This window comes from Sapajus apella, unplaced genomic scaffold (assembly GCF_009761245.1).
Source record: "Sapajus apella isolate SASKATOON/1434 unplaced genomic scaffold, GSC_monkey_1.0 scaffold71, whole genome shotgun sequence".
Classification (NCBI taxonomy): Eukaryota; Metazoa; Chordata; class Mammalia; order Primates; family Cebidae; genus Sapajus; species Sapajus apella.
In genome coordinates, this window is record NW_022437011.1 from 6,133,162 (window position 1) to 6,151,023 (window position 17,862).

The 17,862-nt window shown below is 43.1% G+C and overlaps 1 protein-coding gene across 1 annotated transcript in view; it reads right to left on the minus strand.

The window, feature by feature from the left end:
• The window catches only part of TRPC7 (transient receptor potential cation channel subfamily C member 7), a 148,162-nt gene that overhangs the window by 89,088 nt on the left and 41,212 nt on the right, over positions 1-17,862 (minus strand). Inside the window, exon 3 of the mRNA XM_032250356.1 lies at positions 10,425-10,607. Within this exon, the coding sequence (XP_032106247.1) occupies positions 10,425-10,607 (183 nt within the window). The remainder of the gene's footprint in view (positions 1-10,424; positions 10,608-17,862) is intronic.

The following is a 17,862-nucleotide window of genomic DNA, read 5'->3' on the forward strand; positions in this document are numbered from 1 at the left end:
GTGTGTGTGTGTGTGTGTGTGTGTGTGTGTGTGTGTGTGTGTGTGTGTGTAGGAGGAGGAGGATGGGGAAAGGAGAGGAAAAAGGTAGGTAGATCAGTTAGATGCTATTCTAATCATCCAAGCAAGGTATGACTGTGGCTTGGATTACATATATTAAAACATAAATTAAGCAAAAATTTTCATCTTCAATTATGCTTAAAAAACTTCCCTTCTGTCAAAAAAATTTGCAAGTGACCTTAGGCAGATGAATGTTAAAAAAAGAGTAATGCATTATGGTACATAATAAGAGGAATACTTGAAAGATCAAATGCTCATTAAAACTCTAAGTTCATATATGAGCATCTAGTAAAGAAATAATGAGATAGAAGTGTGTAGATGGTCTTTAGCTGAGTTATCAGAGTTAGTCACAGGTCCTTGGGGAAGACTGTAATTTCTAAGATCCGTTTGACTTTGGGATAAAAGCGACAATTTGAAGATGGCTCTTGTTGTTCTTTCCACTTTGGGCTAGTAAATGCATCTGATTTACATCTATTTCTTGTGGGGCATTGGGGGATTTATGTTATTCCCTTGAGTACTCCTCAAATTCTTCTCTTCCTGTTATCCCCCAAATCAGGATGTAATAATACTCAGGCTCTGACTGTCTTAGCAAGTGCAGCACAGTAAGAACAAAATGATAGCTATACAAGCTAAGTTTATAGCTTGGGAGACGAGGTAACCAAGAAGAAGAAAAATGCTTTAAAGGATTATCCTTTCATGTAACTACTTATGTATTGAAAGAGCTGAACAAAAGGTAGCAAAATAGGCAAAAAGCAATAGTTTTCGTCCTGTTGCGATAACTTTTACTTTGAGGATCTGAAATATCTTTTGCAAATTCACAGTAGCATCTGCACATTAGGGAAAGTTGTGTCAGGTGATTTACGGAATGTCTGAAGAAGGGCAAAGAGGAGCATCAGGCACTTTGTCCCTTTCCACCCTCTGAAGCTGAGCTGGCAGGGTGTGGATATGGGGCAGCAACTCAGGCTCGTGAGTGGAGGGAGCACTTCTGAGACCCACTGTGGAAGCCTCAGTGATCTGAGCTCCCCACTGGAGGCAAAGGCCCCACTGCTTCTCCCTGACTGTGCAGGGCCATGCTGGAAGCTACTCACCTCTCTGCTTCATCTCTAAGACAACCAGGCTTATGGTTAGAGATGGACTACCACCATAAGTGGATGATTGATGCTTTTGACACCAATGGATTCCAACAGTGTTTGGCAACTAGTGGGCAACTACCAAGCCCGAACTGTTGTTGGAGCTTTCCTAAATAGCTGTTTTCCAGAGTGACAGACCCCAAAGGGACACAGGGTCAGCATGGAAGGGCATGGAGATGGTGGCCCTATACTTTAGGGCCAGCCTGGAACATCATCTGGATTGTTTACATAGACTTTTAATCCCAAGGGGGAGTTACAGGTGCTTAGAGAAGCATTAAAGCCTCCAGCTTCCCACTGAACACGCCATCTATCCATTTACTGTATATGGAGGCTGCACATTGCATGCAGGGCGTGTACCGTTCTTAGCCTTCAGAGATCAAGATGAACCAAGAGTCCACCATCCAAGAGCTTCATCTCTGCAAAATGTAGAATCATTCAAAAGCCTTTAAAAAGCACCAGCTGCTGTGCTCCCACCCAGAAGAATTGGATTAGAAATTCTGTGGATGTGGTCTAGGCATTTTTTTTTTTTTTCTGAAATGGAGTTTTTGCTCTTGTTGTCCAGGCTGGAGTGCAATGGTGTAATCTCGGCTCACCGCAACCTCCACCTCCCGGGTTCAAGCAATTCTCCAGCCTCAGCCTCCCAAGTAGCTGGGATTATAGGCGCCCACCACCATGCCTGGCTAATTTTTGTATTTTTAGTAGAGAAGGGGGTTTCATTATGTTAGTCAGGCTGGTCTCGAACTCCTGACCTCAGGTGATCCACACGCCTTGGCCTCCCAAAGTGCTGGGATTACAGGCATGAGCCATTGCCCCCAGCCCAGGCATTTTTTGTTGACAAATATAATTGTATACATGTATAGGGTACAATGGATGTTTTGATATATGTATACAATATGTCCTGATCAAATCAAGCTAATTAACATATTTATCACCTTGCTTACCTATCGTTTTTATGGTGAGACATTGAAATTTACTTTCTCACTTATTTTGAAATATATAATACATTTTTATTGATTATAGTTACACTAATGTCTAATAAATCTCAAAATCAATTCCTTCTGTCTCTCTGAAACTTTGTACTCTTGATTGACAACTCCCCATTCCCTCCCTCCCCACCTTCCCAGCCTCTGATAACTATAATTCTACTCTCTTCTAGAGTTCAACTTTACTAGATTCCATATATAAGTGAGATCATGTGGTATTTGTCTTTTGGAGGCTGAGGCACTGGTGGTTTTTTGTTTTATTTTTTTACAAAGCACCCAAGTGGTTCCATTATGCAGGGGTTTTGGAACCCCTGGTCTAGAGTGATACAATGCATCCTTGGATATCTATAATCCCTGTTTTCAGGGGCTTACAAGTAAGAGGTTATAGCCTGGCTCCTGAAAAGAGCCAAGAGGTTCTCCGCAGGGAATTATTCGTCCCCCTGGCCTTCCTCCAAGAACATTAGAGACAGTATCTGGAGACGTTTTTGGTTAACACAAGCTGGGGGTAGAGTGCTACTGAATAGAGTCCAGGGGTGCTGCTAAACAGCCTATAATGCCCCAGGCAGTCCTCGTAGCAAGGAATTCTCTGGCCTAAAGTATTAATGGTGCTGGGGTTGAGAAACATTATTTAGTCTTTCTGCTTAGAAAACCAATGCGGCAAACAGTTTCCATTGGCTAATTTGTTATGCACTTACCATGTTCTAGGTACGTTGTGTTATAAACATTGACTATTGTTTATTAGGCACTGAAATTTGTTCTCATTATATGGATGAGAAAATCGAGGCCCAGAGGTCAAATAACTTGTCTAAAGCCACATGACTAGTAAGTGGAGGAGTTGGGACTTGAACACGTGCAGTCAGCCTCCTGGCCACAACACTACACTGCTGCCCAGCAAGTTCTATTTTCCTTCTCCTGGGAGTTTTTCCAGGCAGAGAAGGGGTCACGATTTATATTTACATATATACATGCTGGAATGATTCTTTCTCCTCTGAAGGTTTCCTCCTTGAGAAAAGCAAAGCTTCCTTATGTAAAAGATAGCCCTTCTGAGCCAGGAGATTAATGGATATTGATGATTTTTGTGGCATATGGCCAGGCAAGAGCCACAGAAGTGCTTAGAGGAATCCCCAAAGTGGAAGATGATTGATGCTTTTGACACCAAGGGATTCCAACAGTGTTTGGCAACTACTGGGCATCCTGCAGTGCAGTTTGGGGTACTGCCTGACCAGCCAGACTGTGTTTGTGACAACTCTGATCTTCTTAACTCTGAGCATCTGTTAAAATGATGCCTCAGCAGGAAAACACAGTAGGAGAATGTCTGCTCAGGGCATGTGAGTGTGTGACTGGCCTCTCAGACGTCCTCTAGAAAGCCCTGCTGTCCTCAGGTCCCCTTTGCTCACTGGCCTTTCCTCACTTTGTGCAGACAGAGAAAATGAAACAGAGCCCAGCAGTGGTCATCTGTCCTCTCTGGAGTGTTTCTACCCATGGTCATTGCACTAGGGAGAGTATGTCAGCCAGTTGTGCAGCTATGGCTGGCATCATTCTCTCTCTGAGCACATATTTAGGCCAGAAGGCCCTTTAGGGCTGGAGCAGTGTCCATTGGGTCTGTGAGGCCCATGCAGGCCAGCAGACTAAGGAACTTATTTTATGTTCCATATCTAGTAGGCAGAGCACTTGAGCAGTCAGCCTTAACTGCTACCTGATAAGTTTCTTTTAATACTTGCATCAGCTAGGAGTCTTTCCAGGTAGAAAAATGGACCCATTCATGGCATGACTATAAAATGTGCACAAGATGTTCATTTTTGGAATAAAAGGAGGCAAGGGACTTATGATAGAGGTGCTGGTTTAACTTCAGGGCTAGTGGCAATGTGGGTTAAAACGGTCCTCCATCTCCTTCCCTCTAAGCTTGCCCTTTTCTCCTTGGCATTCTGCTCTGAGGGGAACTTTCTAAGTGCTGTGCCGTGTGGGTACATTTTGTGTGCTCCCAGCCTATGTCTATGAAGGAATCTTGAAGTTGATGGCAGGGAATTGAAGTTAACGGAGGACACTGACTTTCTGTGGTACCATCGTTCGTGGAGATCTTCCACTTTTATTAAAAATGCAGTCTATTGCCAAAGAATTTCAATCCCCAGTCTTGGCAGGCCTATCAGACCTACTGTTCAGCTCCCTCTCCATCTCCCACAGATTTTTTTCCCAGTTTTTTTCCTTTCTTCAGGCTGCTTCTACCTCAGAGGGTGATACTGTGTCCTATTGACAGAGAAGTTGACGCTGTCAATAGGAACACCTTCAACTTTTCTCCTGTGGTAATCATCAGTGCCAGCTGCCAAACGGAGCCAGGATTATGCTTCCTGGTCCTTCTTGTGAAGGGGTGGGAGGCATGACTAACTCCACAATGAGTGGCAAGCAGAAACAATGTGTGTCACATGCCGGCAAAAGCACGCCATTGCCGGGGTGCGATTTCCCAGAGCTGGATGACCGTCTGGCATCCAGGAAACATTTAAGAGGGTGGCTCTTCTCTCAGCCAGGATTCCTGAGGGAATTCAGTTCCAAGATGGAAATAGGTTGAGCAATAAATAAACTCACTTTTGTTAAAAGCCGCTGTGACTTTAGTTCTGTTTGTCAACATAGTGTAACAGCCTATCCTGGCTAATATCTTGTCCCTTTCACCCAAAAAACCTGCTCCATCTTCACCCATGCTGTTTCATTTCCAGCCTTTTCCAGAGGAAGAGCTGTCTCTCCATCCATCCTAATGTTTACAACCACTCCTGGTTAAGGTCCTCCAATGGCTTCCCATTGTTCTTCAGAAAAATAATAAAAAGATTAAAATCCTGAGGGAGGTCGACAAGACTCACACGGTCTGTCCCCTGCCTGCCTCCTTACAGACTCAGTCACACCCAGTCCTCCCAAGGCCCAGGTTGACCACATTCATCTTCTTTCAGTTCCTCCTGTACACCATGTCTCTTCTCACCACAGGGCCTTTGAACATGTGTTCTTTCTACCCAATGCCCTCCCGATCTCAGAGGGCACCTCTGAAGTTCCAGGGTCTCATTTACTTTCCCCATGTTTTAGCTTTAAGAGCAATCATTGGCTTTTCATTGAGTGAGTGAATAAAAATCACAGGGGATTTAAAAAAAATACAGCAGTGTGAAGAAAAAGGGAACTATGTAAGTGAGGGAGAGCTAGTGGGTCCTCTCCACCCTCTGCACTTTGTTCCCTCCCCACAGTCCTGCCCCGGGTCTTTACTGTATGTGATACTAGCATTCTGAGCCAGGAATAACCCAGGGAGCATGACAGAACCAGGAGAGGGCACCTCAACATTCCAGGGACTGGAAGGTTTGGGAGGAGTGGAGCTGCCTCTTCAGGAGAGTGATCTCCTCATTTGGAAGGAAATATGGCTGGCACCATGAGCAGAGGCCCTCGAACCAAGCTGCATCCCAAGATGCTAGAACCAGGGCCGCCTGCAAGTCTGAAAGAGGTCATAGCTGTGAATGCTACTTTACTCAGCTGGTGAAGGACTTAAGAGACTTCTCCCACTCCACTGCAGAGGCTGCTGCTACTACAGCCACAAGACACCTGTCCCATTTCACTCACTAGACTGGTAACCCTTTGAAGGTAATCCTGTGTCTTATTCTGCTTGAGTCCTTGGAAGGCTGAGCTCAGTGTCTGTAGACCTCACACGTGGTGGCTAAGACAATTTGTCAGATGGAACGAATTACTCTTGTTGGTGATACTGCTATGCTTGCCTGATAATATATGTGCTTTCTGCCATGAAGTAATATATTTTGGAAAATAATATCTACATATTTTGTTTTTTTCCCCAGTAGTAGGCTTTTGCTTAGTAGCATCCAAAAGATGCTCCTTTGTAGGTAGAGTTAAGGCCTCTCTCATGCAAAACCGGAATGTCTGGGTCTCTTTGCCCCACTCTCCTCCTAGGGGACTGATATGCACGAAGTTCTGTTGCAGTGAATAGGAGCTCTCACCTGATCCTCACTTAAGGCAGAGTGGGATCAGGAAGGAGGAGGGAATGGTGTAGGGGAAGGAAAGGAAAAGATCATTTCTGTAAGCCCAGAGATGAGGAAGCAATCTAGAGGAGAGAGAGGGAGGGATGAGAGTGTGTCTTCTGATAGACAATTTGGATAGAGTGCCAACAACTATCTTAGTCTCTGTTACCCATCACTAAGCACTGACCACATGGCAGACACTGGGGTCCCTCTGTGACTTCGTGACCCAGCCCAACTGGGCCTAAACTGGGATTCGGAGACTGATTGGGTTGGTTCCCAGTTGTTGTTTGGGCTGGAAGTTTCCTAAGCATGTGTTTAGAGTTGATATGCAGTGGAAGGAGAGGGCCTTTGAGAAGGATGGTTAGGCATGATTCCCGGAGGACAGAGACAGAGCTAGAGAAGATTGCAAGGTGCTTGTCTCTGCAGGACAAGGCCAGGTTTTGTAGAGAGGCTGCAAACCAGTGCTGGAGGGGTGATTTTCTTCAGCTGTGGAGCATAAGCAGAGTCCTGAGCTTAGGTATGACTCAGTATGGGGGTGGGTTGTATCCCTGCTTTTTCATGAGGCAAGCTTGGCTTCCGCAGGGACTGTAGCCTAGAGGGGCTTCGTTGGACTGTGGTGGGTAAGAGAAATGTTCTAAAGTAACATAGGCATTGACCGTGAGGGATGTGTGTGTTAATACTGCCTCATTTATACCTATCGGCTACTGAAGCCTGGGGATATTTGAGTAACTTGCTCAAGTGACCTGATTAATAAGTGGTTGGACCCGGGACTGACTTCAATAGGTACCTTTCAGCTGCATCTCCAATACTGCTTCCCAAAAACCATGCTTGACATTTCAGATGACACACCCACCTGGGTTACTGAGGAGGCTGAGCGCCATCTTAAGGCAGAAGTCATGAGGAACAATCATGTCCTCACAACGCCTTTGATATTTTGGAAGGAATTTTAGGCTTTATGAATGATGTCCTTTCCCAGGGAGACATTTCTAGCATTCTCTGGGGAGATAACAAAGGACAAGCTAGGGAATGAGAAGAATCCTAGAGTTCCAAGAAAGAGAGCCACCACTGAATGATAGCAATGATGCTTTCTTTTAGAGCTGCAGAGAACTTTATAGATTTCAGAGAATTTCCTCTCATATCAGTTCATTTGGAAGTTCACAAACGCACAAAAAACCTGTGTGAAGCAAAAGCTTGTATGTTCATTTTGCAAATGGGGAATGAAACTCAGAGAGCTTCAATGACTTGCCCAAGACCACATGGTTAGGAGAATCAGGCTAGAAACCTGGTCGTCAGAAACCCGGTTAAGGATTCCTTCCCCTTTACCAGGTGCTCCCTTCAACTACAGTGGGAGACTTGTCTTTATCTAACGGAGGCTGGTGCTGCTGTGACTCAGCCAGCCAGAGGTCCAGACATTAGGGCAATGCCTGAAGATAATCAAACATTCAAATGAAAGACACAATCCAGACTGCAGAACCAGCCACAGAGTAGCGTCACCTTCATTCAGATCCTGGAATTTCATAGACATAGAGGCCGATTATAGATTAGTTTCCCAACGACTCAGGCATGAAAAACTAGTTTCACCTGAGAAGCAGTCTGTGGTCAAGTAATACCCATTGTATCCTTCATCTATTAGGTAGTGATTTTTTTTTTTTTTTAATAGAGACAGGGTCTTGCTGTGTCCCCCAGCTGGTCTCAAACTTCTGGCATCAAGCAATCCTCCCGTCTCAGCTTCCCACAGTGTTGGCATTACAGGCCTGAACCACTCTGTAATGCATATTAATATAATATGCATTACATATAATATGCATTAATATAATATCTTTAAGCAAAACAAACAAACAAACAAAAAACCTGTTTGTGTTTAACTAAAGGTTTTCAAATTTATTTGGACACAAAATCTTTTTTTTAAGGTAACACCTATTAGCAGCCCATGGAACTGCTAAGAACAATTTGTTTTCTTAAGTTGTTTAATTAATGGGTTGATTTTATGCCATGTGGGCAGAATCTTGAAGATGCTTTATGATTTTATATTCCAGCCTGAAGCCTCATACGATATGTATCTATCTATCTATCTATCTATCTATCTATTTATCTGTCTTAGAAAAGGCAGTGTATGTATAAATAGGCCTTGGTGCTAGTTATTTCATAACTAGAATATTCAGGGTTAGATTGTGCCCATGGAAGCACGCTAAAATTCATAAATTAAAAATGGAAGCCCATTGTAATATTAATAAGCTTTTGAATATTGGTTAGTTCTGGTAATTCATGAAAAATAAATGTCAAGGAGAGCTATGAGTCTGCCCTCTGTCTCATGATGGCATACAAGGTTTGAGAAAATACATCCTTTGGAGGTCATAGAAATGAGCAGGACTGACATTTTATGCAGGTCATTTATCATTTTCCTACCTATGGATTATAGCAGACACTTGACATTCATGATGGATTTCCCGAGACCTTATGGCTCCCTTAATTGACAAATACCACTGGAGCCAATCATTTCCCTCATGAAACCTTTTAATTCTTACTGACAGTATCATGTTCATGGAGGGCTTCGTTTCTTCCTTCTCATTCATTCCCAGGGCCATTTTGAACTTGGTAATTGACAAAAGAGGACATGTAGTTATGAGGTGAGGGCCAGATTTCTGGATTAACTGAGTAACTCTACCCTCCATGACAGTTTTGCTAGGAGATTTGAATTTATGTTTCAGAGAAATGGTGAATGCCCACATGCCACGGACTGTTGGAGTTGTGCATAAATAGTCCAAACTCTGAATATAAATCTGCAAATGCCAAGCATCGTCTTTTGTCTGCGTTTTAGACACCTTCACCTTGAGCTGGGAGGGAGGAGGAAAATCTGGCTACAGAAAGGAAGAATGTTTGTAGTTCTGGGAACTCCAGCTCATTTTTACCACTGACAGATAGCTTCCACAGCAGGGTTTGTTTGAACCCCAAGGGCAAGGATATCTCAGCAGCTTCAGGAAGTGACTGCTATGTTTTGGTGAAAAGCCTCTGCAAGCTCTTGGGTTAGACTAAAAGGTAAGTTTTCCTGAGCTGAGTAAATAGGATTGTACTGTACTTGAAACTGCACTCTGATTCTCCCAACTTCCAAAAACCCTGTGCTTTCTAATGTTAATCTCTAAGGTCACCTTTCCCATAGGTCATAGCTATTTTTCTTAAAATTTGTGAAAATTATAATATCAAAGTAAAAGGGCAGGAAGATTTTATCAAACTTGGAACCTCTCCCCGGATGAATTTCACAGATATATATGGTGGTTGAAGGCGCAAATTAAGACACATACAAATTAAGATAATCAGGAAAGAGAAGGAATGCCCAGAGACCAATCTGGGGCCTTTAAAAATACCATTAAGTTTTGATCAGATGAAAAAGCTGATAACATTAGAACCCCCCAAAGAGATTCAGCTCCTTTGCTTATGTGGAAAGCACATTGATATTTAAACATGTGGATCTTCGGAATGCTCCAGTTTTTATCAGGTTGAGTAATGTCATCTAACAGATTCTAAAGAAGATTCTAAAGAAGCTAGAGCAGATTCTAAAGAAGAGCAGATTCTAAAGAAGCCGGAGTAGATCTGAAATGGGAATGTAATTGACTTTTGCTCCATATAATCTTAATCTGAGTAGCCACTACAGGTCTGAGGGCTACTGGTGACCACGGCCATTAAAGACACCTGGATGTCTGTGGAGGTGGCGGCAAGAGCTTACTTTTGGGAAAGTCTACTTGAGCTTCCTTAGGGCTTTCATATGCCTTTGGAGTGCAATTCTTCTAAGCCTCCCAGAGCTGTTGATCCCATAAGTCCTTTACGCTAATACATTTTCTACTAGTCCCCAAGCACACTGAGGAGGCTCAATAAATGCTTTTGAAAGACATGAGTTCTGTGTTTCTCATGAAGACTTGGGAACAGGCTTGCTAACTGATAGAAGCCCTCGCAGTGACATTGTCCCTGCCAGTGGGTTGAGGCTGAAGATCCCTTCTGCTGTCCAGGCTCAAGTCCTGCTTAGGCATTGACTCTCATGCTTCTGCTCTCTCTCCTGGTGGGCTGGGGGCGAGGTGGGAAGGGATGTTGGAGGGGATTTGAGCAGCCCTGCAAAGCTGACAGCTAGCTCCCTGTCTAGAGAGAATTTGGGTGTCATCATGGTCACCTTGTGGGAACATAAAATACACATGAGCACAAAGCGAGACCAGCAGCCCTGCGAGGAGAGGCGAGGTAGGAAGACCAGGAGAGATGGGGGAGCTTACCTTCTTGACTTCATATTTAATGGCGAGTTTGATCCGGCTCAGACTCGGACGGTGGTGGTCGGACCAGACTTGGAAGTTCACATCACCATTTAAAATCGCTTCCACCTCTTCTGTGTCTCGGCACAGGTCCAGCACGCCCACTACAAAATCCTTGCATTGCATAGATAACTTCCTGTAATCGTTCTAACAGAATAAAGAGAAATCAGGGGTGTGTCACACCGAGCCCCGCAGATTGGCTTGCCTAGCACAGCAGTGTTGATCAGCAACTGCTCACCACATGTGAGCTTATGGAGCACGTTGGATGCACTTACTGAACAGAGCAGGTTGTGCTGGGTGCAGAAGGCAGGGCAATTTCTCTTGACACGCAACCTAAAAGACATCTTCTCTAAGCCAGCATGTGTGAAGGTATGGCCTGTGGGCCACCTGCATCAGAATCACCTGAGGTGCATGCTAAAGTTGCAGATTCCCAGGCCCCACTCCAGACTTAGAGTCAGAATGCCTGGTGGTGGGGCCTGGGAATCTGTTTTTAAACTTTACTCTCTAATAAAGTGGATGTCTGTTGCAGCCCATCCGGGGCTCTTTCAAAACAGCAGTTTTCTATGCCCAATTCTGAGTCAGTTGTGAGGAAGGAATAATAAGGACTTCAACTTTTAAGGCTGGTGTAAATAACACTTCGCTCATTTACCACCAACCTATATTGGTGACTGCTGCATATAGGAAATTTACTGGAAAGATGGCTAATATGCTACAATTGGGAAAAAATATGCACAGGTGTGCTTTTTTATGTTCCAGAAAATGTGCTTGTAAACTATAAATTTAAAAATCAAATGTAATTTAACAGTATCTTTTCTTACTAGCAATCCTTTTGTATGGCAAATCATGGCTCCTTAAATCACCTGCCTGTTGAATAAACATTTTCAACCCTGTTGTTGTTTCATATTTTTAATGAGCTGCTCCCAGATTTCTCTCGTCCTTTCCCTAGGTACACCTTTCTTAATATCTTTGAGAGGCTAACTTCCTTTCCTAGTGACATGCCAACGTCTCTTTCCCCTAAACGAACTGCTTACGTTTTAGATAATGATCCAAATTTTGGACAAAGAATGTTTGATGTTACTTCATTCCCCTCCTCCCCAAAAATACTTTCCCCAGAGGCCTCCTTGCTGGTTTCTTAGTTGAAATGAGTCTATTCAGAAAGTACACAGAGCCAAATGTCACTTTAAATGTTAATCAATGTCAACAATGCTCAGACTGCTAGATAGCAGCTGGCAAACAGGACTGTGGTTGTGCTTTTCCAGAACATGGATTCCTCAGCCAATAGGTGGGAGCTGGGCAAACTGCAGAAGCTCAGCCATTTTTCTGAGTTAATGATTCTAGTCTCCTTCCAGGGTTGCTGTATCGAAATGTCACTTTGCATTAGAGAAAGAGGTAAGTCAGTGCTTGTTTACTGGGAAGAGGAAAAGGATCAAGAAAATATTTTCAGATGAGAGTAGCTGCCCTTCATTTTTATATATAATTTAGGTAGAAGAAGGGAGTTTCAGAAATTCTGGGTGGAAAAATGACCTCTCGGCTCAGGCAGGTAAGAAACTTGAGAGTTCTAGGTTTTGGTACCAAGCACAGAGCTGGTCTGAAGTGTCAGGGTTGGAAAAGCCATGTCCTGTGCTCTTCTGCCATTCATTCATCCGTTCATTCATTCATTTATTCATCACTGAGAATCTACTACGTAGCTGACAATGAAAAATTAGCAGCGAACAAGGCAAGTCTCTGGCTAGTGTGAGGAGGTTTGAGTTCCACCCTTAGGTTTGCACAAGTGCAAGGCTAAATGAAACTTGCTCAGATCTTTTCCTGGCTAATATATTCCGCAGAGTAGTGCTAAGCCAGAGGTAGGAGGCTTAAGGTACACTGGGCTGAGCAACATGGACAAGGTGAATCACCTCACCACATGGACCCATTCAACTCTGGCATCTCCTCTGTGGCAACTCAGGATCCATTCCATAACTTTATTACCCCTTTCCTGAGAACAAGGAATCTCTGAATGTTAATGCCTGTTATCAGTAAAACAGACAGTGCCCTGTTGGCTAGAGCATAACTCATCCCTTGATGGAAACTCCTGCCTAGAGCTGAAGTCATGGGTGGGTATAGGAAAGGAAGCGTAAAAGACTTGAGCCAGCTCTTGTCCCAGGCTCCCCGTGTTGGAGTGAGTCAGGCTGTATTTCCCAGAGCTTCCTCACATGTCTGGGTTCAGTGCAGTTCAGAACAGAAGGTGACACTTCATTAGAGACTGTCACTTCCCTGGGCTTTTTCAGCCAGCCTGCCATCAGTAGGGGAGGCAGCAGAGCAGCCAAAGCAGGTAATTTGCATTTTGCCTTCTGCATTAGGCATTTGGGCTGGAAAGCAATAAGCCTTGTGGTGTCTGCAGATGGCTGGAGGGGATAGAGGGAACTCATCCCTGCCAGGAAGAAGGAGATGACATGGACATGAATGAAAGCAGAGAGGGCCATAGATAAACATCTCTGGGGAATTGCGATGATTATAATTTATTGAGTCAACCCTGAGCTCAATTAGCCTTCCAAGACACACTCCTCACTGTAACTGGTAGGAGATGAGATACATACTCAAGACTCTACAGTCTTGCGTGAAGAAATATTTTTTTAAATATTCCTGAACACTGAGGTCTGCCAGTTCTAATGAGTGACATATGCTCTACCTGCATTACCTCCCTCAATCCTTATAAAACTCCCAAGATGGAAGGCTGATCACCATTTCCAATTTCCAGATGAGGGAACTGAGACCAGAGAGATAAAGTAATAGGAGACCTACTCTCTTCCTTATATCAGCCACTGATCTCTAGGTCCCTCTCTCACCTTCCTGGGATACTTAGCCCCTCTCTCATATCAGTCTCCCGACATTGACTGCATTGTTATTCTTGATGGTTTCACTATCCTGGAAGATGAGTGTCACATTCCCTGCCCTTTCATTTCCTTGACAGTCCCTTTTCTAATGACCTTATTTTTAACCCAAACTCAGCTATTGACTCTCCAAGTTATTCCAATAACTGCAGATCCTTTTCTACCCCAACTTTAAGTGTCCCTCCTCCAACCACCACCTCCTGTATGTCCAGCTCACTCCCTCTGGGACCCCAACTCCAGTAATCCTTTGATTCCACCTGTCCTACAGCCACTGATTGTGCCTCCTTTTCACTGGTTTTTACCCACCTATGTCACTGTCTCCCTCCTTGCAGAGCTGGTATTTCATGGTTAATAAAATGGTCTCTTGTCCTCCTTCTATTTCATTGTCCCTACTGGATAAAAGCTTGACCTTGGTTGTGTCTAACTCTCTACCAGTGTGGTCTTGCCTCTGCACAGTGAATGTGGCTGAGAACCGACAGCTGATCATTGTGCTGTAAACTCACTGCCTCCAGCCTCAAGTAGTCCTTAGTGCTCTTGGGCAGTTTACTCTCCCACTCTCCTAAACAGGCAATTCATACATTCTTCTTTCCTCAGTCCTCTAATATCTCCTCCTCCTCTCAGATGAGGACATTGTTTCCTATTTTATCAAGAAAATAGAAGTCATCAAAAGAAAAGTCCCACATGTTCATACCCACTTGCGTCTCTGCTCTTGCACTGTGTTCCCTCCTCTGACTGTGAATGAACTGCCCCTGCTCCTCTCCAAAGCCACCTCCTCCACTTATGTGCTGGGTATCAGTCTCTTTTGGCTGCTCAAGGACACGGCACCTCAATCTTCCTCTCTCCTGAACTGTCAATTTCTTCCTTTCCCTACTTGCTCATCATACAAACATGCTGTTATTTCTCTTGTTTTAAAAAGAAATTTCTCTTGACTCCGCGTCTCCCTTCAATGACTACTCCAATTTTCTCTCTAATTTTATAGCAAAACTCTTCAATCGGGTTGTCTACACTCATTGTCTCCAGCTGCCCTCCTTGTACCCTCTCTTGTCCCCTTCAGTAAGGCTTTCCCCTCCACTGACTTTACTGTGACTGTTCTTGTCAAGGTCATAAATCACATTCATGTTGCTAACTTCAATGGTTGGCTCCCAGTCCTCATTTTACCTGACCTTCTGAGTGTGTTAACATAGCCAATCACTTCCTCCTCCTTGATACACATTCTTCTCTTGGCTTCCAGAACAGCATACGCTTCTGTCTTTATCTTTTTTCTGAATGACTACTTTTTGGATTCTTTGTAAATTCATTTTCATATATTCCTTACAATTTAATCTTGGAATTCCCCTAACATGTGTCCAGTAACTGGAATTCTTTTATCCGTTGACTCTGAATGCCTTATAGATTTTATCTAGTGTTATGAATTTCAGTACCACCCATACACTGGTGAGTCTGAAAGCTTTTACCAAGCTTTCTTCTCTGTATCCAATTACCAACTTTACATCTCCACTTGAATGTCTAATAGGCATTTTGAACTTCATAAAACTAACTCTGGATCTAGTCTGCTACCTTATTTAGTATTCTCCATTATTTCAGTTTTCCTAGATGAAAAAAAAACAAAAAACACTTGAATTTATCCTTGATTGCTACCTTCCTTTCATAACCCACATATAATTTGGTAGCAAATCCTGCAAGTTCTACTTACCAAATATATCCATACCTTGACCTATTTTCACCAATTTTAGTATTTCTACCTTGGTCCAAAACAACATCATCTCTTGCTTGGACTAACCCTAGAGGCTACCAACTGGTCTCCCGGACTCTGTCCCGTCCTGTGTGGTCTATTCTCAATACATCAGGCAGAGGAATATTAGGAAAAGTAGTCAGATTCTGGCACTGCTCTGTTCACCCCTCCAAAGGCTCCCTATCCAAAGTAAAAGTGGGGTCATCAGTCACTGATCTCTGGGTCACTCCCTCACCTTCCTTGGAGATTTTAGTTCCTGTCCCACATCATTCTCCCCACATTAACTGCTATTGTTAATTCTTGGTGATTTCAAAATCCTGGAAGATGACCCACTGCCTACACTGTCCTCAAGCCTCCCCATTTTCTCGCTGATTTTATTTCCTGTGGTTCTCCCCCAACTCAATCTGCTCCCACCACTCTGGTGTCCCTGCTGTTCTTCAAACACGCTTGGTGTGGACTAGACCTTTACACTAGCTATTCCCCTTGCTTGGAATGTTCTTTCTCCAGATACCTATATGAACAACTGTTAAGCCTTCCCCAACTATCTTTTAAAAAGATTGCGGCTCCTCCATTCCTCATTACCCTTCCCTGCTTTTCCTTTTTGGTTTCTTCACAGTACTTATGACTGCCTGATATGCTATGTATTTTACATATTTTTTATATTTATTGTCCATGTCTCGCACTAGAATATAATTTTCTTGAGGCCATGGATTTTTCCGTTTTGTTCACAAATGTATCCTGAGATCCTAAAACTTTTCCTGGAGCATGGTGGGCACTCAGTAAGTACTTGTTGAATTAACTGGAACAGTGAACTTGTCTAAGATGACACAGCCACCAAGTAATACAGCCAAGATTCAAAAGAGGTTGGGTGACTCAAATTCTGTTCTTTCCCTCATCCTGTTGCCTCTTGTGGAGCAGCATGTTTTCTTCTCTTCGGCACACTTGAGGCTCAGTTGTGCTGACTTTCAACTAACATGGGGGAAACAATGGGTGGGTAGGGATAAAGACATATGAATTCCTGACAGATTCTATAGTAGAGTCAGTAAGCACACAGGTTTTGCAGTCAGAAGGACCTGGAACTGGAACTCTTATTTCACTATTTGCCAGTAAAATTGATAAATTGAGCAAGCCATTTAACTCTTAGGCATCACAGTTTTCCGTCTGTACTAAGGTACACACTGTTCAATTCTTGGGAGAATTCAACACCAAAATTATGTCAGATGCTCAGTATTGTTAATAATAAATAACACAAATAACAAAATAAAAACTTAAACAAAAACTGATAATAAAAATGAGCATGTAAACGTCAGTCTACATGATTTGACTCTTGATCTCTTGCCCTTTGTGGTTTGTAATTATTGAAGTGGGATAAGACTGGCCCTTGGGTAGGAGGAAAACAACAACAAAAAACACCGGATAAAATCTTGATTTGTTTCTCTTTCTTGCACTACAGATAAAATCCATAAATTAGAATGTCTTATAAATGGACTAATGTAGTATATAAACTTTTGAGACTGGGTTCTCTCCCTCAGCATGATCATTTTGAGATTCATCCATGATGTTGCATGCATCCATAGTCAATTTTTCTATTTCACAACCACTGTGTGGATGTATTAGTTTGTTGATCTACTTACTCACTAAAGGACATTTGGTTGTATCCAGTTTTTGGCATCTGACAATTAAGAATAAGGCTGCTGGCCAGGCATGGTGGCTCATGCCTATAATCCCAACACGTTGGGAGGCCGAGGTGGCTGGATCTCCTGAGGTTGGGAGTTTGAGACCAGCCTGACCAACATGAAGAAACCCCGTCTTTACTAAAATACCAAATTAGCTGGGCGTGGTGGTGCATGCCTGTAATCCCAGCTACTCAGGAGGCTGAGGCAGGAGGATCACTTGAACCTGGGAGATGGAGGTTGTGGTAAGCCAGGATTGAGCCATTTCACTCCAGCCTGGGCAAAAAGAGTGAAACTCCATCTCAAAAACAAAACAAAACAAAGCAAAGCAAAGCAAAACTTGTACAACCTTTACAGTCTTTTTTTTTTTTTTTTTTTTTTTTTGAGACAGGGTGATTTCACCATATTGGCCAGGTTGGTCTTGAACTCCTGACCTCAAGTGATCCACCTGCCTCAGCCTCCCAAAGTGCTGGGATTACAGGTGTGAGCCACTGCACCTGATCAATATTCCTAAGCAAGCTTTTGTGTGAACATAATTTTTCCCTTTCTTTAGGGTAAATGCTTAGGAGTGGGATTGCTGAATATATAGTAAATGCATGTTTAACCTTGTGAGAAACTCCCAATTTGTTTCTGGAAAGGTTCTACCATTTTACATTCTAGTAGCAAATTCAAAACATTCTAATGCTCCATATTTTTACCAGCACTTGGTATTGTTAATTTATTTCCTGTTTTTGTTTTTATATTTAGAGATGGGTCTTGTTATACTGCCAGGCTGATCATGAACTCCTGGGCTCAGGAGATCCTCCTGCATCAGTCTCCTGAGTAGCTGGGACTACAAGTGCAGGCAACTATGTCCTGCATGTCAATTTCTTTTCTGTGTCATGGTACCTCACTGTGATTTTAATTTGCATTTCCTAATGGCTAATAAGGCTGCACATCTTTTCCTATGCCTATTTGCTATCTTTGTATCTTCTTTGATGAAATATATATTCAAATCCTTTGTCTACTTACATTTTTTTTTTAATTATTGAGTTTTGAGAGTTCTTTATATACTCAGGATACAATTCCTTTTTAAGAGATAAGATCTGTAAATACTCCAGTCTGTGGCTTATGTTCACATTCTCTTA